Genomic DNA, 18,680 nt, shown 5'->3' on the forward strand with positions numbered 1-18,680 from the left:
CCTGCGTGCACAGCTCTTCCTTCTCTCCACCTGCCTGAGCTGCTGTGGCCTTGTCTGAATCCTCTGAATTCCCAGTCCACTGCAGTGTATCCGCCTGGAAACACCACAGATGCCAGCGCTTGGTAAGTTGCAAAAAAACAAGCAAAGTGATGGGATGAAGATGTCAGTTATGGCAAATAGAACTCTGTCACACTCCTATAACATCTCTGTCACTGATTATCAGACCGGAGACTCAAACACACACTCGCACATAAACAATGGCGGCGTGATAAACAGGAGCACGAGAAGAGCTCTAATAACACTGAAGGAACCAAACGATAGAGCCTGATATAGAGGGTTTGTGTTTCTAAAAAAAAATAATAGAGCCTCTTAAAAGGAGCATTATGTAACAGCACACCCTCTATCTATACACAAAGATTAGTCAAGTTAATCACATTTTCTGTTTTAATAGTGAAGGATTAGAAAAGATTGAATGTACTATCAGGCTCACAATGGATAGATTTACTAGTGAAAATGACATTTTGCAATTTGTTACATGTCTTTAAAGTGTTTTCTATATGACAGGGGAGTTTTTTGAAAATAGTAGCTGGGGCAAAAAAGGCAGCCAGACAGTATTTCTGTCTTAAAATTCCAGTTTAAAGATCCAGTCTCAAACACAAGGATACTGACTTCCACGGTTTCATATGTAATAAGCCAAAAGAGCCAATCTTGTCATACGAGGTGCTATATGTATCATTATTTTTCTTTAGGACAGGTTCGAACATACAAGACTGAATTACTCTAGTATTGCAACTTTCCAGTGCAGAGTAGTTGCCGAGTATTTGATCAGAACTGTAGGTGAGCTGGTGTGCTCAAGCTGCAGGGAGTAGTAAAACGGTAGGTTGAAACCTTTCATAGTTCTTAAGGTGTTGAGTCTCTTAAGCCTCTAAAGGCAGGATAAAACTTGGATAAACACAGCGATAAGGTATTAGGTGGTTTAATCAGCAATAAGAGCAACTTGTAAAGAAAGTACCTACATCAATGAACCAAAAATCTGATTCTTTTGAATTTTTTTTCCTTTTTACTGATAAAATCTGCTGCCAAAATTACTAGAAATGCAACTTACCCACAGTTTTGTCTGAGATTCATGTGTGTTATGCAGTCGGTGGTTATGCTAGCCTTCAGGAGAGATGAGGAGTGGACTACAGAGGTCTGGTACAGTCAGCTCACTTTTCCAGATTTTGTTTTCACTTGAGGACATTTATCAAACTTCACTTAGTCCCTGTAGAGCCACAAAAGGCTTTAAACAACTGTTATTTAACATACACAGTATGACTCCCGTGACCAGTTTCTCTTTAACTCAGTGTGATAAGATTCACTGTTTCTTTAATCAGCCTCTTATGTTTGGGTTATCAAACCTCACATTGCTAAGATGGTCAACTGATAATTTTCTTGAAAGGCGAGATTTATTTAATTTGATTTCAAACTGTATTTAATTTATCTAATGAAGGGTTTTCATATTTGATTTCCCTCCGGTACCACACTGCTTAAACACCACGGCTTTTAACAATATTCAATTTAAAAAGGATCTGGTGTCTGAAATTGGTTAGAAAACAAAACCCAGCATTGATTTTGTATCTAATTTATTTTTGTCCAGGCAGGGGTTTGAGGAAAGGGAGGGTCTTAAGCACATGGTTGTTTTTCTTGAGTCCTTTGGGGTGGGAAAGAAGGATCACGGGGTGAGGAGTCAAGGGGAGGACAAGGTGACTGATTGAGTCGAGGCGTTAGGTCAGCATCGGGCAGCTGAATCAAACCCAACCAGGACTCTTCTCACAACTAACTATGATCAAATACATCATCCAGCTCTGTCAACACATGTGTCCAGCTGGACGCTATATCACTTCCACATGTGCATATGGGCCCCGGCTACGCAGCAACACACATTAGCAGGCTTATCAGCACATGGCTCACAGCAGAGCGCTGACAAAAGCAACGTTTTCTCAGAATAATGGATGCATGAAATCAATCTGTGAGTTTCAAAAGGTCATCATGTGCAAAGGAAAGCATATCATCTCTAAAAGGGTCCGCAAAAAGAGATTCAACAACGGGACATTAATTGAAAACGGGTGAACACGAGTTGTTTTAAAATTCAAACCGTGTGTGCTTTATACATTAGCCAGATAATTAATGTGCAGCAATCATCACTAGTCACTTTTGGGATGAGAATTAATCTACACCAATCACTCCATTTCAAAGAAAATGTACCACAAAGAACATGATTCTTTTCAGTATTCTTCCAACATTCATCCACGGTATTTCCAATACAGAATTCAATTATGCGGAACACCTGAACAAACAATATCTCACAGCCAATTATTCAGTGCCTTGGAAACCATTGGCAAACAAATTAGCAATGTTAATGTGAGAGAGTGTCTTGATATTTTTGGCTGCGTATGCTTACAAAGGCAGCAGCGCGGCCCCCCCACTCTACCATTTTGGGCTATTGTTGACTGATGAATTAAACAGGTTGGACTTGATTTGAGAATAAAAAAAGCAAATTTCAGGTGTCAGTATGCCCCCCTTCCTCAGACTGGAGTCATCTTCAGACTGCGTTCATTATTGTCAGAAGCTTCTAGGACGTAAAAAATGATGTTTCTGACTACAGACAGCAGTATTTCAGCTTCAGTTTGAGCAGTGCTATTCTGGTTGACATTTCAGCTTCCAGACAGAACAATGAAAAGTTACCATGAGATATCTTGGCAAGGCTATTGCCCTGTGTATTGATTGGGCAAAGGCCCAACATCCCCTCACTAAAAAGAGATTAAAATATCAGACTTGTCTAAGACATTTATGGAGTCTGTGACCTCAGCCAACGCTAAAGTGGAGTACATACATCATAGTCCATCTCTGTGAGCTACACAGTGTCTTGAGCAGCACTGACAGAAAGAGGAAAGAGGGTGAAAATTCAACTGCACCTTCCTCAGCTAATGCAGGAAGGATTTAGCTACAAATCGTGGGTGTAAATCAACTTAGTCGCTGTTTCATTAAAAATTCACAACACGTCGTTGCATGTAAATGTTAACCACTGTGAGCTGTTGTCTGGGATGCTTCTCTTACACCTTTCTTTTTGGTTAAAATGGATGAGATGGATTCTGTGGGAAAGGCAAGGAGACAAAAGCGTGAAAGATGTGTGTATCCATTCACAGCTCCAGAGGACCTTCATTACAGAGCAAGCAGGTCCTGTCAACGTCTTTTCATTACATGGTCCCATATATCCACCCCTGGTGTCCAAACGGTCCGCTCTGTCGCCTGTCAAGAAAAGGCACTCTCGGGGAAAGTCCTCCTATCTCCTCGATCCCCCTCACCACGCCTGATTCCAGACTGTGAGGCGGGAGAGGCCAGGCAGAAAGGGAGGAATCGTGTTTGCCATCAACAGCTCAAGAGAGTAGCATGGCAGCAAGATTGATGACACCCTCCCTGAAAGTAACAAAAGAACTCCTGTGCACGAGGGCCCGCTTATGGGGCTTGATAGAGTTGTCATCCTCTTAATAAACAGCTCTGATATGTCAGCGGCAGTGGCAGCAGGGACTACAGCACGCTCACCCACCAAGCCATGGGCAGGACCACCTACTGGCATCACAGCACACACAACCGTGGGTGATCTCTCCAGATGGAGGCCCCTGTGGGCGTTAGCAGGGTGATTACTGGAGAAGAATAAATGAATGACAAAAACATCCCTGTCTCATTATTTCATTGCTGTGAAAGCGAGGCTGCAGGTAAATTATGCAACAATATCTGTGAAAAACATTACAATTCATCCTGGTTTTAGCGAGCTTGTAAGCTAATTTGTGCATTTTATCATTTAATCATGATATAACGTTGGCAGGCAACAGGTTTTCACCGAGAGGCTGCTCTTATGGTATTTACAGCAGGTATGTGTAAGAATCGATCAGCTTCATGCCTGACAAGAACAAACTGAACATTAAACAGCACGTTACACCAATTCCATGTGACTGACTTGGGCAGCTTACCCGATTAGTTCATTTAAATTACATTCATATGGCAAGTAGTTTGAAACGTTAGTTTAAATTAACATTACAAGTTTATTAAGCTAATAGTTGGCCTTATGGACAATTAAATTACCTCTTCTTGGCTATAAATAAATCAATTTAATGAATAAATATATTAATATACGGGGATAATATGAATTATTAACAAAGAAACAATAATTAAAGATGGTTAAAGGAATAATTCTGCATTAATAGGAACATTTTTTTTTGTTACTTTATTAGCTTAGCTAAGGTAGCATAGCTTAGCTTACAATAAAGTCTGAAAACAACAGGGTGGTAGTGGTAGTAATGTTTTTTTTAAAAAGCCCTGGGAGTTACTGCTTTTTTACAACAGAAAAATTACATGTTGATTAGTTATATTTTTTAGCAGTAGGCTATCCCCTGTTTTCAGCCTGTATGCTAAGCTAAGCTAACATACTGTTGATAGTATGAATACAGCCTCCAAATTTATGCGGGCAACTGCAAATATTTAACACAAATGATGTGGGTGTTGTCTGAATTGGATTTCAAACTACAACAAATTGAACTATTTAAAATTCACAATAAAGTTCAAAGTCAAGTTGACCACAGGGGTCAACACTGTTGTCATATAATGTTTAACAAAATCACTATCGAATATAAGTGGAGCAATCTTCACAATCATTATTATCTAGTTGGTGTTTTCTTTAAAAGGAAATAATAGCAGGGATAAGTCAATTACTTTTTAAATAATATAAAGTAAAGGGAACGATCTGTGTTTCCCAGCTTCAAAACTAACTCATTACATCAAAATGACAGAACAACAGCACTAAATAACTGCAGGTAAGGCACTATATAAATATATAGGTGTCATTCAGTCAAATGACGATAGAAATTGCTATAAGGTAAAATTTTTTCTTGAATTAGGGAACAGCATTAACCACTGGGTGAGGTTCTTGAATTGGGAAATTTGTGCATCCATGTTTTCCAGATTTTTTTAAACCAGGTTGGCAGCGTCTTACACATTTTCGGTGAGTAGCTAACTGTAACTTCAGCTACAACAGGTTCACAGCAAAGAACAACATAAATAACCAAATTTAAGGCACATTCAAACAGAGCGTCATCAGATAATTCATTACTGACATTGTGATTTCATTACAGTAATAAAGAATATATAGTCTCAACACTTTACAATGTGTAAGTTCTCAGAGGTACAAATTGCAGCAACAGTTAACTAAACCCATTTAAAAAAATGGCTCATAAAAATGTTTTCATGAAATAATTTAACTAACACGGTATTAAATGTATTGAAACTGACAGGTTTCTGAATTTTTAAATTGAACATTGCTAAACTAACTGACTGTTTACAAGTTAGGAGTAATATACATTTAATGAAGTTAAAAACTCTGATAAAATTAAAATTGTTAATGCCTGTCTGTCATTTGTAAAAATAATAATAATAAAATTCAAATTAAAAACAAAATAAAGCTGTAGACATCTCATATAAATGTCAGAGACCAAAATGACAAAATATCTTTAAAATGGAGCAAAAAAAAAAATCATTTTATATAGTCTGCCACTTACAATATTCACTTATTTTTCACCAGAAGCGTTGTTGTCTCTGTCACGATTCAATCTGCAGCACACTCCCCACACGCTGTATAATACCTAGTTAAAGCCAGCAGGGTGTGAAATGGTATTTGGAAATAAATGAAACTGACTATGAAACAGTGGAGTTGGGAGATATTGCCATGTCAAGATGACAGACAAGTCCTGGAATGGAGCAAAAAAGTTATTATCCCAAAGAACAGCAAGGCTGGATTAAATATAACCCATGATGCCTCACGCTGCTCTGCCTTCATCCTTGCCAATACCGGAGAGAGAATATAGACAAAAATCTGGCAAAGGCAACAATCGCAGCTGCAGCTGTAGAGTTCCCGCTGATTTTCATTTGAACAATCAATAGTTTGTCATGCCGCCATGCCAATAAGCGTTATTGCAAAGTGTTTGGTTATTGATGCTCCATATAAAGCGTTTTGAAGGAGCTTTAGAGGAACACAATCCCTCGAGGCTACTCCTGGCCTGATTTACAGCTGAACTGATGAGTCACAGAGGACATGCTGGGCATTGAAATAGCGACAAGTATGTTGTCAGCCTTATTAATTTTTAAGGTAGAGTGTTGTCCTGTGGTTTGCAGAGGACATGATGATATATGACGACCGGGGGAGCGCGGGGGTTAGGGCCTAATTGTTAAAAGGTTGAGTGGGGTGAAGGTGTAAGGAGGGTGGAGGGACATTCATCAGCCTCCATGCTGAGTGACGGAGCTGCAAACCAGAAAGTGAGCATAAAGTCTGGAGAGAAAGTTTGTGCTGCACTTTACTCAAAATCTTTTCCTGAGAATATAAAGTTGCAGCTCCAAAGGAAGAGTCACGAGGTCACAAACATCCTTCATGTGTATCTCTGACTTCATAAATCTACCTTCAATTAATATTGATATCAGCGGTAAAAATAGAAACCACTGTACTCAACCCTGTCAATTCAGTTTCCTCTATAGAGGCGTTCAATTATATTTTGACAAACCAGTTTGCATTTCATCATGTGAGATCTGACATGCAGTAATTGTCATCAAAGCGAACTGTGAATGCCGCTATTAAACTAAGAGAATTACACTGTCTTGGTTGGTTTTGCAGGAAGTTCTTTAGTTTTGTTGCTTCCCTGTTAGGTGTATATGCGGTCAAATGTATAAATTTCCAGGTTAAAGATCAAAATGTTATTCATTTGCTCATTGATTCAACATACTGTAAAAAGCCATGGACTTCACTTGTGTCATACCAGGTTCTACACTGGTAGCTGCTGCCCTCTGGTGGAAAATCAAATGGTTTTTGGTAAACAAAGAAATCTCTGTTTGGGTTTTTCATACCACTGTGCACACCAAATTCTCCACATATACATTTTAATCACTGTCATTTCTGTGCTAAATTAAATATTATTGTAAAAAGTATGTCAATTCTGAATATTTCAATTAGTTTAAATATGCATTTTCTGCAGTATTGATAAAATAATTCCAGTTTAAACCTCAAACAATGAGCCCAGAAGAATAGCTATAATCTCCATTTGATTTTTAATTCAAACAATCACGAGATAGCACTATTTTCAACAATGTGACAACTCTATTAAAAACCAATCTCATTTAAAGAACTCACAAGCTTTAATCTGCTGTCTAAGACTGCAGAGTATTTAAATTCAAAACAACCTAAAAATCCCAAAAGCCTGCTGTACTAGTTATAATCTGTCTCTAACCTCTATTTCCCATTGAACTGCCATCTGAGAAACCTGTCTGCTAAGAACTTTTGTGACACATAATTTAGCTACTGATAACTGATTAATCCTCTGAACTCCAAGACTTTCTTTCACTTAAAAAAAAAAAAAATCACTTTAGGCTTATTTTTCAATGCAGTAAAAACTAAAGCACCACTACTGTTATGATACAACGTGGCTAGAAGCAGAGAGGATTCAAAATACATCTGGTGCTGTATGTGCACATTTATGGTGACACAAATTAACAAAGAAGAAATGAAAGTTTAATTCATTCGATCGTCTTATTTTTTTTTCAAACAGAAGCTGACGTCTACAACAAAAATGGTGAAAAAAATGGTGGCTAATTTTACCAGCTGCATTTTTACAACCTCTATAAAGTAGCTGTTTTTAACACTGCTCTGTGCATCAGCAGTAGAAAGATGTTTGAATGTATCTTTCAACAACTCAGTGTCTCATTTTTGAACTGTACTGATTTTTTAAAAAATCTTATTTTCCTCTTAGTCTCTCTTGTCATCTCCTCTTTGCTCTGTGGAAACCCTGCCGTTTCAGAGTTTTTATCATGACTTCTCAGTTGCGCTAAGGAGACAGAATTTAGTTTCTTACTGAACCTCATTCAAACAATATCTTTTTAAACACTTTTTAAAATTATGATGCATAGAACAAAGTGTCTATGATTAAATACCACACTTTTAACTTCAGAATTTTCCTGACAGAACTGTACTTGTTCTGTTACACCTCATAAGTTTGCAGACTATTGAAAAAAAAATATGAAAATTGGATGATTCTTCCTACTTTTGCAGTTTGTCAGTCTGATAAACGGTAATTTTGTCAAATTTTGCTTTATGGCTTTAATTGAGTTTGTTTTCCCTCGACTAGATTCTTTTTTCTGATATATCTACTCTCAGATATACATCGCTTTGGATAAAAGCATCTGCTAAATAAAACTGTAAAACTCTAGAGTTGCAAATTTTACAGATAACATGCCTTTCAAACCCACAGGTGAGGTTTTGGGGTAAAGAGGGTCGAGGCACAACAACATGAAAAACACTGTCAGAGCTTCTGCTGCTCATCTAATAAAAGAATCACAATCAAGTTGTTCTTTTTAGTATTTTTTACTTCATCTTTTAGCCATTTAGCTACATATTTACTGCTTTCAAGCTTTGATTTCCTAAACAGTGTTACTGGGAAATGACTTCAATCGATTCAAAAGCTAGTTCTCTGGCAGCCAGTTCAAGTCTTGGATGACTGAGTTTTCAGTGAGTACTTTAATGCACTGTCTAGAAAACAGTCTCAGAACAGTTCCTGCTCACACATGCATGACCATGTCACCATGATTTAACATTGACGATGGGAAAATAATGCAGAATGTGACGATAACTGTAATAATCACAAGTTTCTGCAAGTTAAGTTTAATTTAGTTCAGTGATGGGGGATGAATATAGTGATTCTATTCTATGACAGAGTAAATATCATTGAACTAAATAAAATTACTCACATAAATACGTGTGAAGGCGGGAGTATGCCATTGGACTAATTGTTATATCATATTATTAGTGAATTTGTGGGCAGATGTAATTGGTAAATGAATACATTTGCTTTAAAAACAGTTGATTATATTAAAATTACAATATTACAATCTCCAAGAAAAATTTGTTTGTCAAAATGCCATAAAACAATCACTACATTGTCTAAAATAATCTTACATTCAGTTCATTCATTTATTTAAGTGGATGCATTTCTTATAGGGGCTTTAAAATTCACGTAAGTTCTGCACTTACTGCCAAATCATATTTCATCTCATCCTTAATTTCCCTTTTAACTAAATGACAGTCCATTTGTCTGCGTTGTAAGCCTGCTTCTACAAATTAACACTTGTCATTCTAAAATATTTAACAGGTTCCCACGTACAGAGAGAGAACCGGTACACTCACCATGCAGTCATCTCCTTTGGTGTTGATGAAACTACAAAATACTGCATTTATCTTTGCATCACAAAGCAGATCTCTGTGCTCTTTGCCTTCACAGTCACGTGCTTTGATATGTTTATCTACACCGGAACAGTTATACGTGGAAAAACCTGTTTGATAAGGTGACACGGGAACAAATTGATCATTGTAAACACAGGAAACCACCTCCACTTGTATTAGCAAAATGGGTGTCATTATATCCAAGTGACTTCTTCAGTTGATACTCAAAAACATCTGCAGCACAAAGAATATATTTGAGAATAGGAGCTACTTTAAAATTTAAAACTGTTAAAGACTTTTTTAAATGCTACAAACAAAGGAGTAACAAAACTATTTATTCTGCATATACACACAAATATCGAATATAGTGCTGTGTTTAGCTTCTGCACTGTCTAATAGCTGTCTAATTGTATGATTCAGTTTATTATTTCTTTGTTCTGAACTAACCTCATATGCCATATTTGATTTCACTCTAGGTCTGGTTTGTGTTCTGATAAAGTGAAGGATTCATCCTAATAAAGACGTTTTATGACCAATAAATATAATAAATGTGTGTCAGTCTAACAAAATATCCCCATCGACAGAGACAGGATTGCTCTCCTCCACATATCATGGGGGAAAATGCTAATTTTTCAGTTGTAGTTCACACTCCAGGAATTGTTTTTACTTGAAAGTCTAATACTGTTCAATGGAAAACAACCTTCTTCTGCGTTCCCCAAAATTTCAGGCCAGCCAAATAGTGGCTGGCCTGAAATTTTGAGGAATTTTGATTTTGATTTTGATCAAGCTCTACTTAGTAAACCAATACAGAAAAAGCAAAGAAGGAAATAGCAGCTCATGAAACTGTCACCACTTAGTTGTTTCCCGTCGTCTCACATACATCTTTGCACTTCAAGTCAAACTGGCGAGGAGAAATGTTCCCTAAGATGGAGAGTTGTGTCTCTTTGGTTGCTGTGGTTTTCTCTGATTATTAGGCTCCAGTTCACAGAAAAACTCACAACAGACTGGTGAGGCAGCTGGCTTCATGCCCTCAAGCAAATGTGACAAAGAGGAATCTGTGAAAACTCAACATGTTGTGTCTGTTTGAGTACAGAGACACTCAACGTGGGCTGTGAGTTTTACAGCGAGGACCGGGTACTTCTCTCCGAGTTTCTAAACAGGGTCATATCACCCTATAAGAAATGTATCATTTATCAACTTTCACTAGAGCTGTATTGCAATACCGTGCATATCTTGAACATATTATGTCATTATTTTTAAAGTAATCTGTTGTCCAAATTAAAGATTCAGATTAAAAACTTACACAATGAGTCACATCCTTGTTTGTAAAGCAGTGTAAAACAGTTTCAGGTATAAAAGTCCCTCTTTTGACATTGAGTTGACCCCTGAAAACTCATCTGAAGTTACATGTTTAGATTTTTTTTTTCCCCATGAATGTAGCTCCTTCTTGCCGTAAAATTCATCAAATATAAATCTACACTATTGCCTCATCTTGAACGGTAGGATTTAGAAAGCCCTTTCCTCTCCCCACTCACTGCAACTCGAGCACACCAGCTCACCTACAACTCTGCTTCACCACTGTAAAACCATAATGATAGACAGAAAGCCCCACGCTGCAAGTCAACAGGATTGATACTTAGGTTTGTCACTTATGGAACACCAGATTAATGCTGAAGATTAACACTTTTTTGTTTGCAACATAATGCCATACGTGTTATTTTATAGCTTTGATGTCTTCAGTATTAATCTACAATGTAGAAAATAATTCAATAAAAACCACTGAATGAGAAGGTGTGTCCAAACATTTGACTAGTAGCGTATTAACAAGGTTACATAACTTGAATCACACCAGGAGGAGGCTTTAAACACTAATTTGATCTTAACTAAGGAATCTTGAAGTGTACTTGTTAGCATCTTTCTGACCTTTCACCTACATCTCATAGTCTTCATCAGCTGGAGTTATCTGTGTTGCCATGGTGATGGCTGAGCTATTCATTCGTTTTGACATAGCTTGCTCTCTTCAAGACTATCTGTGATGCTGGACCTTTACAATGCCATTTTATATAGAACTTTGCATAAATGTGCAATATGGTGATGTCTATTAATACTAGAAAAAATGATCATCAATATTATATTGATTTCCCACATATTACCCAGCATTAATGTGCATGAACATCTTTCCACAACTAATTCAGTTCAACTTTAGTTATATAGCGTGATTTCACAACATATATCATCTCACGTCATTTAACATAGTAAGGTAAAGACCCTATGAATCATAAACTGAGAACCTAACAATACAAAGTTGCCTTCAGATTCTCTATAAGCAAGCTGTCAGCAACGGTGGGGAGGGACCAAAAAGAAAAAGAAATAGCTAAAATATTGAGGGGGACCTGGGAACTTTCTTCATGCGTGGGTTTTCTGTGAGTACTCCAGCTTCCTCCCACACTAAAAATACACTGAGGCTAATTGATTATTCTCAATTGTCCACAGCTGTGAATGTGATTGTTTGTCTCTATATGCAGCTCTGTGACAGACTGGTGACCTGTCCACGGTGTCCCCTGCCTTTACCCTAAATCAACTGGGATAGACCCACCGAGGCCCTAATGAGGATTAAGCTGTAGATGGAGGGGAAAAATAAAACTTCTGATAGAACCAGGTTTTGGAAAGGCAGCCATCTGCCTTGACTTGTTGGGGTGAGAGTGAGGATGAGGGAGGTGAGGATATCAGGACAACAGATGGCGAGCAAGCAATCCAAACAGAGCAATGAATATTATTTATGATTTCAAAAGACATCTCAGGTATTCCAGCGGATTAAACTTTTTGGACTTACAGTCTTAAGTGCAGGTAGAAGGAACTCTCAGGTCCTCCAGCACTGAAGCGGTGCAGATCTTAGAATGTAGCATCAGACTCTTCCTCCTCATCTTCTTCACTGTTCAACAGCTCTTCATCCACCAGGTGGTGCTCTGCAGCCACTGAACTTCAAATCTAAGCAGAAAAATACAGCCGAGGGAAGCACAAGAGAATCTGTTTATGATGTAATGTATAATTTCAGCTGATCACTGGTGAGGGTTTCTAATCAGTAACGCGAAAAAAAAAAGTGTTTGAGAGAAACCCGGAGGCTGTTCAAACAAACAACAAAACTATAAAGGGAATATGAAAGCATGTAAGGAAAATGTGATTTCATGTCAACATTTATACACGGAGGAAATACTTAATATGGTAAATTCCCCACTTTGAATCCAGGGCACAACTTTGCCAGGGGGCTGCAACATGATAAAATGCACGTTTGTGGTGTCAGAGATGGGTGTTGTGTATTTCTGCCTCTAATGACAGCACAAAGACACACTGCAGCACAGTCCCAGGTGGTGCGGTGTGGCATTTCTGCCCCGGGTTCTCAGGAAGTTCTCACGAGAACTTTCATCAAGTACCAGGACAAAGTCTAGTCTGGGTAGAACAGGAAGGAGGAATTGGCAGTGATGGACAACAGATGATATAACACTGTCTGGACACGCTGGCATTAGTTAAAGTGACCAATGTTTGTGTTTCTTCAAACAGTCTGCTCCTGGTGTACACTTTGTTGGTGCATCGTGTCACCATGCCTGTTCTGGGCAGCTACAACGGCAGAATTATTCCTGCAGCACCACCTTTACCTAAAAGTTCAAAGCAATCTTAATGGCAGTGGGTGAGCAGGTCTCTGAAGGAATAAGGCCTGAGGGGACGGCTTCATGCTCTCTGACACTGAGGGAGCAGCCAGCTGAGGCTGCTGACCGCTGATTTGCAGAAGGAGTTAGAATTCAGAATTTCATTTCATTTATTCTTTTCCATGGTAATGCGTTAAAAAAAAAATCAACAAATGGATACAATTTATAAAGCACAAAATACGCACATCCCATGTACAAGAACAGGAGTAGGATGAAGAATAAGTCTTTTGCATCCAACAATGCTCTTCTGAGGTTCTGATTGCTACTACATTATTAACCTAAACAGTGAATTAAAGTGAAAGCAATTAGTCTTTTGACAGGGAACAAACCAACAATTTCTCCATTGTGAGGATTTGCTCATTTTCTTTATTTTAAATCCCTCTAAGCTGAGTGTTTTGGGGTTTAGGGGCTTTTGGTAAAACGGTATAAGACATATGAAGACATCAACTCAGAATCTAGGAAACTCTGGTGGATGTTTTTATAACATTCCTCCATACTAAGGGACAAAATGTTAAATCAACTATTTAAAAATGTTACATGATAGAATCCTTAGTGATGAAAGTATCCCTGTTTTTGCTCTGTCCACTCTGCTGCTGTCACACTGCAATCTTCACTGCTGTGGGAGACTCAAAGGATTATCTTATTTTATCTCATCTTAAGTAAATGTTGATTTCAGGAACCACAGCTGAATCCATCAAACATACGCGCACAGCGTGTTTGTGCTGACAGATGTGGTCTCTTTCAGGATGTCCTCATGCACAGATCCGTCAGGAATGGCTGGACCAAGACTGAAAATAATACAAATCATATGCTGGAGCCTTCACAGTCACCAGATTTCTACCCTGTGGCAGATTTCTGACTAGCTGTTAGGCAACAAATGATGGGGAGTGTTTTGTGAAATAACTACAGGCAGGTTATCAGGTCAATAATGTGGTGATTGTGCTTCTAACAAACCGAAATATCTTCACCTTTAATGCGAACTCTCACACTGAGAGCAGAAAACAGTTGCAGAACAGCGTGCAGCTCAAACACGTCTCTGCATTGTTTATGTCAATGCTGCTCATTATGGATGCATTTTACGCATCACTTTCTCATGCGCCCCAAACCTGACTGCACCGGCGGATCTTTCATGGTAAGATTACATAACCTCCAACTAAAACCAGTGCACTCCTGCATAGATTTCCACCAGACGGTGGCGTCTTGGACCGAGCAGTACCTGATGCTCTGCCCTTGAGTTGTGTTGTACATTTTGTCCCACACATTTGAGCCCGTCTCCAACAATGGAGCACGTTTCCAGAGAAGTGACCGTCTCCTTGTCTCGTTTTTTGTGTCCTTGCGGGGATTCTGCCTCAGATTTCAGTTTCCCTGTGAGGATGAAGACGCTCACACACAGAGATGAGGGTCACACATAGTAATATGCGGCTCTGCTCCTAGAGAGGGCGTGGCTTCTGCTTCACTCCGTCCAATCACAGGCCTGTATGCGCCTTCAGTCGCTCGGAGTAAACACGCTGTCCTCCCTTATCCAATCACAGGAGCAACGTCCCAGTTCCTGCTCTTATAAATGTGCCTGGATCCGAAGTCCCGGTACCGGAGAATGAGCGAAACACTAGCGAGATCTCACACAAAGAGACATTGGACCTGCCAGTCCTTTAGTTTTTATTTCAATTTTCTTGTTTCACCAGGTAATTGAGAATTTTTTTCCCTATCTTTCTTCTTTTGGGTCGCTGTTTAACTGAGAGCTCTCTGCACCAGACTTTTCATTGTTATCGACTTTTACTGAGACAATGAATTCTAACTTAACATGCGCTTTTTTTCCTTTCAGTCGCTCCAGCTGTTGATTTAAGATGTTTTGCTGTGTTTCCCTCGTGTTTAAATCAGACTTTTACCCATAGGTCTAAAGTGATGGATGGCAACGGGGAAGCATGATGTAATATCGTGTTAATATTGTGTTATGGTTGCTATGGGTTAACCCCATAGCAACCACGATAACAGGAGCAGGATGTAGAGAAGGAAGAAATGCAGAAGCTGTTTGTCACTGTGTGTTAGCTGCTTGCACTATGGTTTTATCTTGAGCCGTCCTTTGTGTGCCGACAGTCTGCGTCGTTAAATGTAATCTTATTCGTCAGCACAGATGGCGGAAAAGGCGCCTTTTGTTTTGTTTCCAAAACGACAAAAAAAAGGTAGAAAATCCTGAAAATGCGCCTTATTTACATCCTCGACGCGTTTATCATCCCTCCTTTTCCTTTCTGGAAGTGAAAAAAGGGCAAAACAATGGTGTTGTTTTTGCAACCCCCCGGTTATGCAACATGTGATCAAGAGCGCACCGCGGTCTCATACCTGCTCTCCTCTCCTCTCATTCTCAGGTGTGTTATAGTAGCAAATAAGATGGCCGTGTCCGCCAGCGCCAGTTTGAGTAAAGCTGTGAAGAAGCAGTACATGGAGCTCCCTCAGGGGGAGAAAGTCCAGGCCATGTACATTTGGATTGATGGAACCGGAGAGGGGCTCCGATGCAAAACCAGAACGCTTGATTCCGAGCCTAAAAGCATCGAAGGTAAGCATTGCAACCCCCTGACTCTCTCTGAAAGTGCAGCAAAGCTCGGTCCTACAGCGTAAATCAGCTGCTCTGCTCCTGTTCCAGATCTCCCTGAATGGAACTTTGATGGCTCGAGCACCTACCAGTCTGAGGGCTCCAACAGCGACATGTATCTGATCCCTGCTGCCATGTTCCGTGATCCTTTCCGCCAAGACCCCAACAAGCTGGTCCTGTGTGAAGTGATAAAGTACAACCGCAAACCTGCCGGTAAATAAAGCAGCTCTGAAGTGTGTATATATAATGGATGAAAAGAAAAATCTGCAAACTGTGGCATAAATGGCACCAAACGCAAAGGTCTCATTACTGTGAAATTATCCAACAAAATGTAATCATATAAGATTGACTTTAATTCTAGTGGCAGTTGGTAAAACTAAACTACTAGACAATAAGCAGTGCTGTGATTGGCCTGAGGGTGCTAGGTGGGCGGGGCTGTAATTTAAAGGGGGACTGTGGAGGGAAAAAAAACGCATTTGAGATGTAGAATTGCTCAAAACTGTACACTTTTGAGTGTTTATTGTTGCTGTACTAATGTCTTCCTCATTGATAAACAAGCAGCTGAAAGCTGAAATGAGCCACCTGCTGAACTTATGGTTCCTGATAAGCTGTTCAAATAGAATAGACGGATGCATCCGTTGTAGGAACATGACACCCAGTTGTGTCCACTCAATGCCTGAACAAAAATATGCATACATCAATTCATTCTCGTGAACACAGGAACTTAGTTCAAAGTTGATTTGTACATGTAGAAGTGATGGATGGATCAGTAGAGTATCCATGCAGCTAAATTCTGGCAAACAAATTTCAAATCAAACCATGACTGAAGGATTCTCTTGCATTTAAAGTGGGGCTTTTTATTGCCATTAAGAGAATCTCACTGTTCTATCTCTTGGACTCTAGAGCAAATCTTTAATTACTCTTATGATGGAGAAGGAAATGCTTGAAAAATTATTAGTTAAGTTTTGTGTATTTTGCTTTGTCAAATGGATTTATGTGCATTGGCATTAGTCCTCTAATCTAGAAGTTTCTCTCTGCAGAATCCAACCTTCGGCTCACATGTAAGAAGGTGATGGATATGGTGGAGGACCAGCATCCCTGGTTTGGCATGGAGCAGGAGTACACCATCCTGGGCACAGACGGACACCCATTCGGCTGGCCATCTAATGGATTCCCTGGACCTCAAGGTAAGCAGCTAGTTTTAAAGTGTTTGTGTTGATGCACTTCCTGCATGGAAAGTGAGTTGGAGTAGTTTAACAATTTGTATATTTGCAGGTCCATACTACTGTGGTGTGGGAGCTGACAAAGCCTATGGCAGAGACATAGTGGAGGCCCATTACAGAGCTTGTCTGTATGCTGGAGTCCAGATTTGTGGCACAAATGCAGAAGTGATGCCTGCTCAGGTAACGATGAAAGCCTCACACGTGTTTGGATGTGACAGTCGGGTAAAATGTCACGTATGCTGATGACCTGCTCTGGTGTTTTCAGTGGGAGTTCCAGGTTGGACCTTGTGAAGGGATCAACATGGGCGATCATCTGTGGGTGGCCCGCTTCATCCTGCACCGTGTTTGTGAAGACTTTGGTGTTGTTGCCTCATTTGACCCCAAGCCAATCCCTGGTAACTGGAACGGTGCTGGCTGCCATACAAACTTCAGCACAAAGGAGATGAGAGAGGACGGTGGATTAAAGTGAGTATCCAAAGCTTTAAAGGGTTGTGTTGATGGTTCAGTGCAGTGCTATAGCGGAGGATGACCCTTTTTCTTGTACACTTCTCACGCGACTCTTGACATGTCTGCTTTCAGGGCTATCGAAGATTCCATTGAGAAGCTTGGGAAGAGGCACCGCTATCACATTCGTGCCTACGACCCCAAAGGGGGCTCGACAATGCCCGCCGTCTCACCGGCCACCACGAAACTTCAAACATCAACGAGTTCTCCGCCGGTGTGGCCAACCGCGGCGCCAGCATCCGCATTCCTCGCAGCGTTGGCCAGGAGAAGAAGGGCTACTTCGAAGACCGCCGCCCGTCTGCCAACTGCGACCCGTACGCTGTGACCGAGGCCCTGATCCGCACCTGTTTGCTGAGCGAGGAGGGAGACGAACCCGCGGATTACTAAACCCACCACTCATGGACTGACTCCCACTGCCCTCCTGACTTTATCTTTTCTTTAATCTAGTACTGTATTTTTTTTCTTTCTCTCCCACTGAGATGATTTAACCTGCATTTGTAATGGCTTAAAGTTGGCTGGTCAACTTAAAATAAGACAAGGTAATGATATCTTTGGTGGTAGTGAGCTGGTCATGGCAGGGTATGTCTTTCCCCTCGTCTTTAGAAGGGATTGGCTTTTGTAACACTGTTTTATAGCCAATGTCATATCATTCCCTTTTTCATCTCTTGGTGACTAAAAAAAAAATGAACTAAAGCACACGGACACTGCAGAGTAGAGCTGCTGAGGCTGGACAGCATGTGTAACTTAATAAATCTGACTAGTTCATGTATTGTTAATATATGTTGACCTGCCTTTTCAAGTATCCAGTCTTCAATGTTACTAATTCTCTCATTTTATGAAGTGTCTATTTTTAAATGGCAACGTTTTGATGTCTTCAGATTTTGACACACTGGGTCAACTTGTGTGATACACTTTGTAGATGTCTGTACCCAGACGTAAGTTGTTAAAATGTGGTGGATCTGTCCATAATGCCATTTGTAGATTTCCTCAAGGAGTTTTATCCTTTTGTTAACTTGCGATATTGTAATGCACCTGATTTTGGTAAAACATCAAGTTTACTGAAGCTGGTGTTTTTTATTGATACATTTTAAAACTTTTATTTTTATCACAACATGGCTGTATGACTCTTCACTTAAACTTTTTACAACTTGTTGATTCAGAGGACACAATGTTCATTCAGTTTCTCACACACACCTAGATAAGAGGTAAACATGAGGTCATGACTGGCAACAATTGGTAGCCATTTATTTTAGCTTAGAGACTGGGGATGAGCATAAACGGTTCATCTGACTCTCCAAAAGCCTCTAAAGTTCCCTAAGCAACACACTGGTAATAAAATTTAGTGACTGTTAGCAGCTTTCCTTTATCAG

At 39.7% G+C, this 18,680-nt stretch overlaps 1 protein-coding gene across 1 annotated transcript; it reads left to right on the forward strand.

Annotated features, from left to right (window-relative positions):
- The first annotated feature begins 14,518 nt into the window (after positions 1-14,518).
- On the forward strand, positions 14,519-18,421 carry glula (glutamate-ammonia ligase (glutamine synthase) a). Its single transcript, XM_022203064.2, is given in 8 exon segments — positions 14,519-14,678; positions 15,360-15,547; positions 15,635-15,796; positions 16,624-16,770; positions 16,859-16,986; positions 17,072-17,271; positions 17,386-17,459; positions 17,462-18,421. Coding segments are annotated over 7 exon segments (1,113 nt in total). The 5' UTR covers positions 14,519-14,678; positions 15,360-15,381; the 3' UTR covers positions 17,698-18,421.
- Positions 18,422-18,680: the final 259 nt, after the last annotated feature.

Source organism: Acanthochromis polyacanthus, chromosome 9, assembly GCF_021347895.1.
Source record: "Acanthochromis polyacanthus isolate Apoly-LR-REF ecotype Palm Island chromosome 9, KAUST_Apoly_ChrSc, whole genome shotgun sequence".
NCBI lineage: Eukaryota > Metazoa > Chordata > Actinopteri > Pomacentridae > Acanthochromis > Acanthochromis polyacanthus.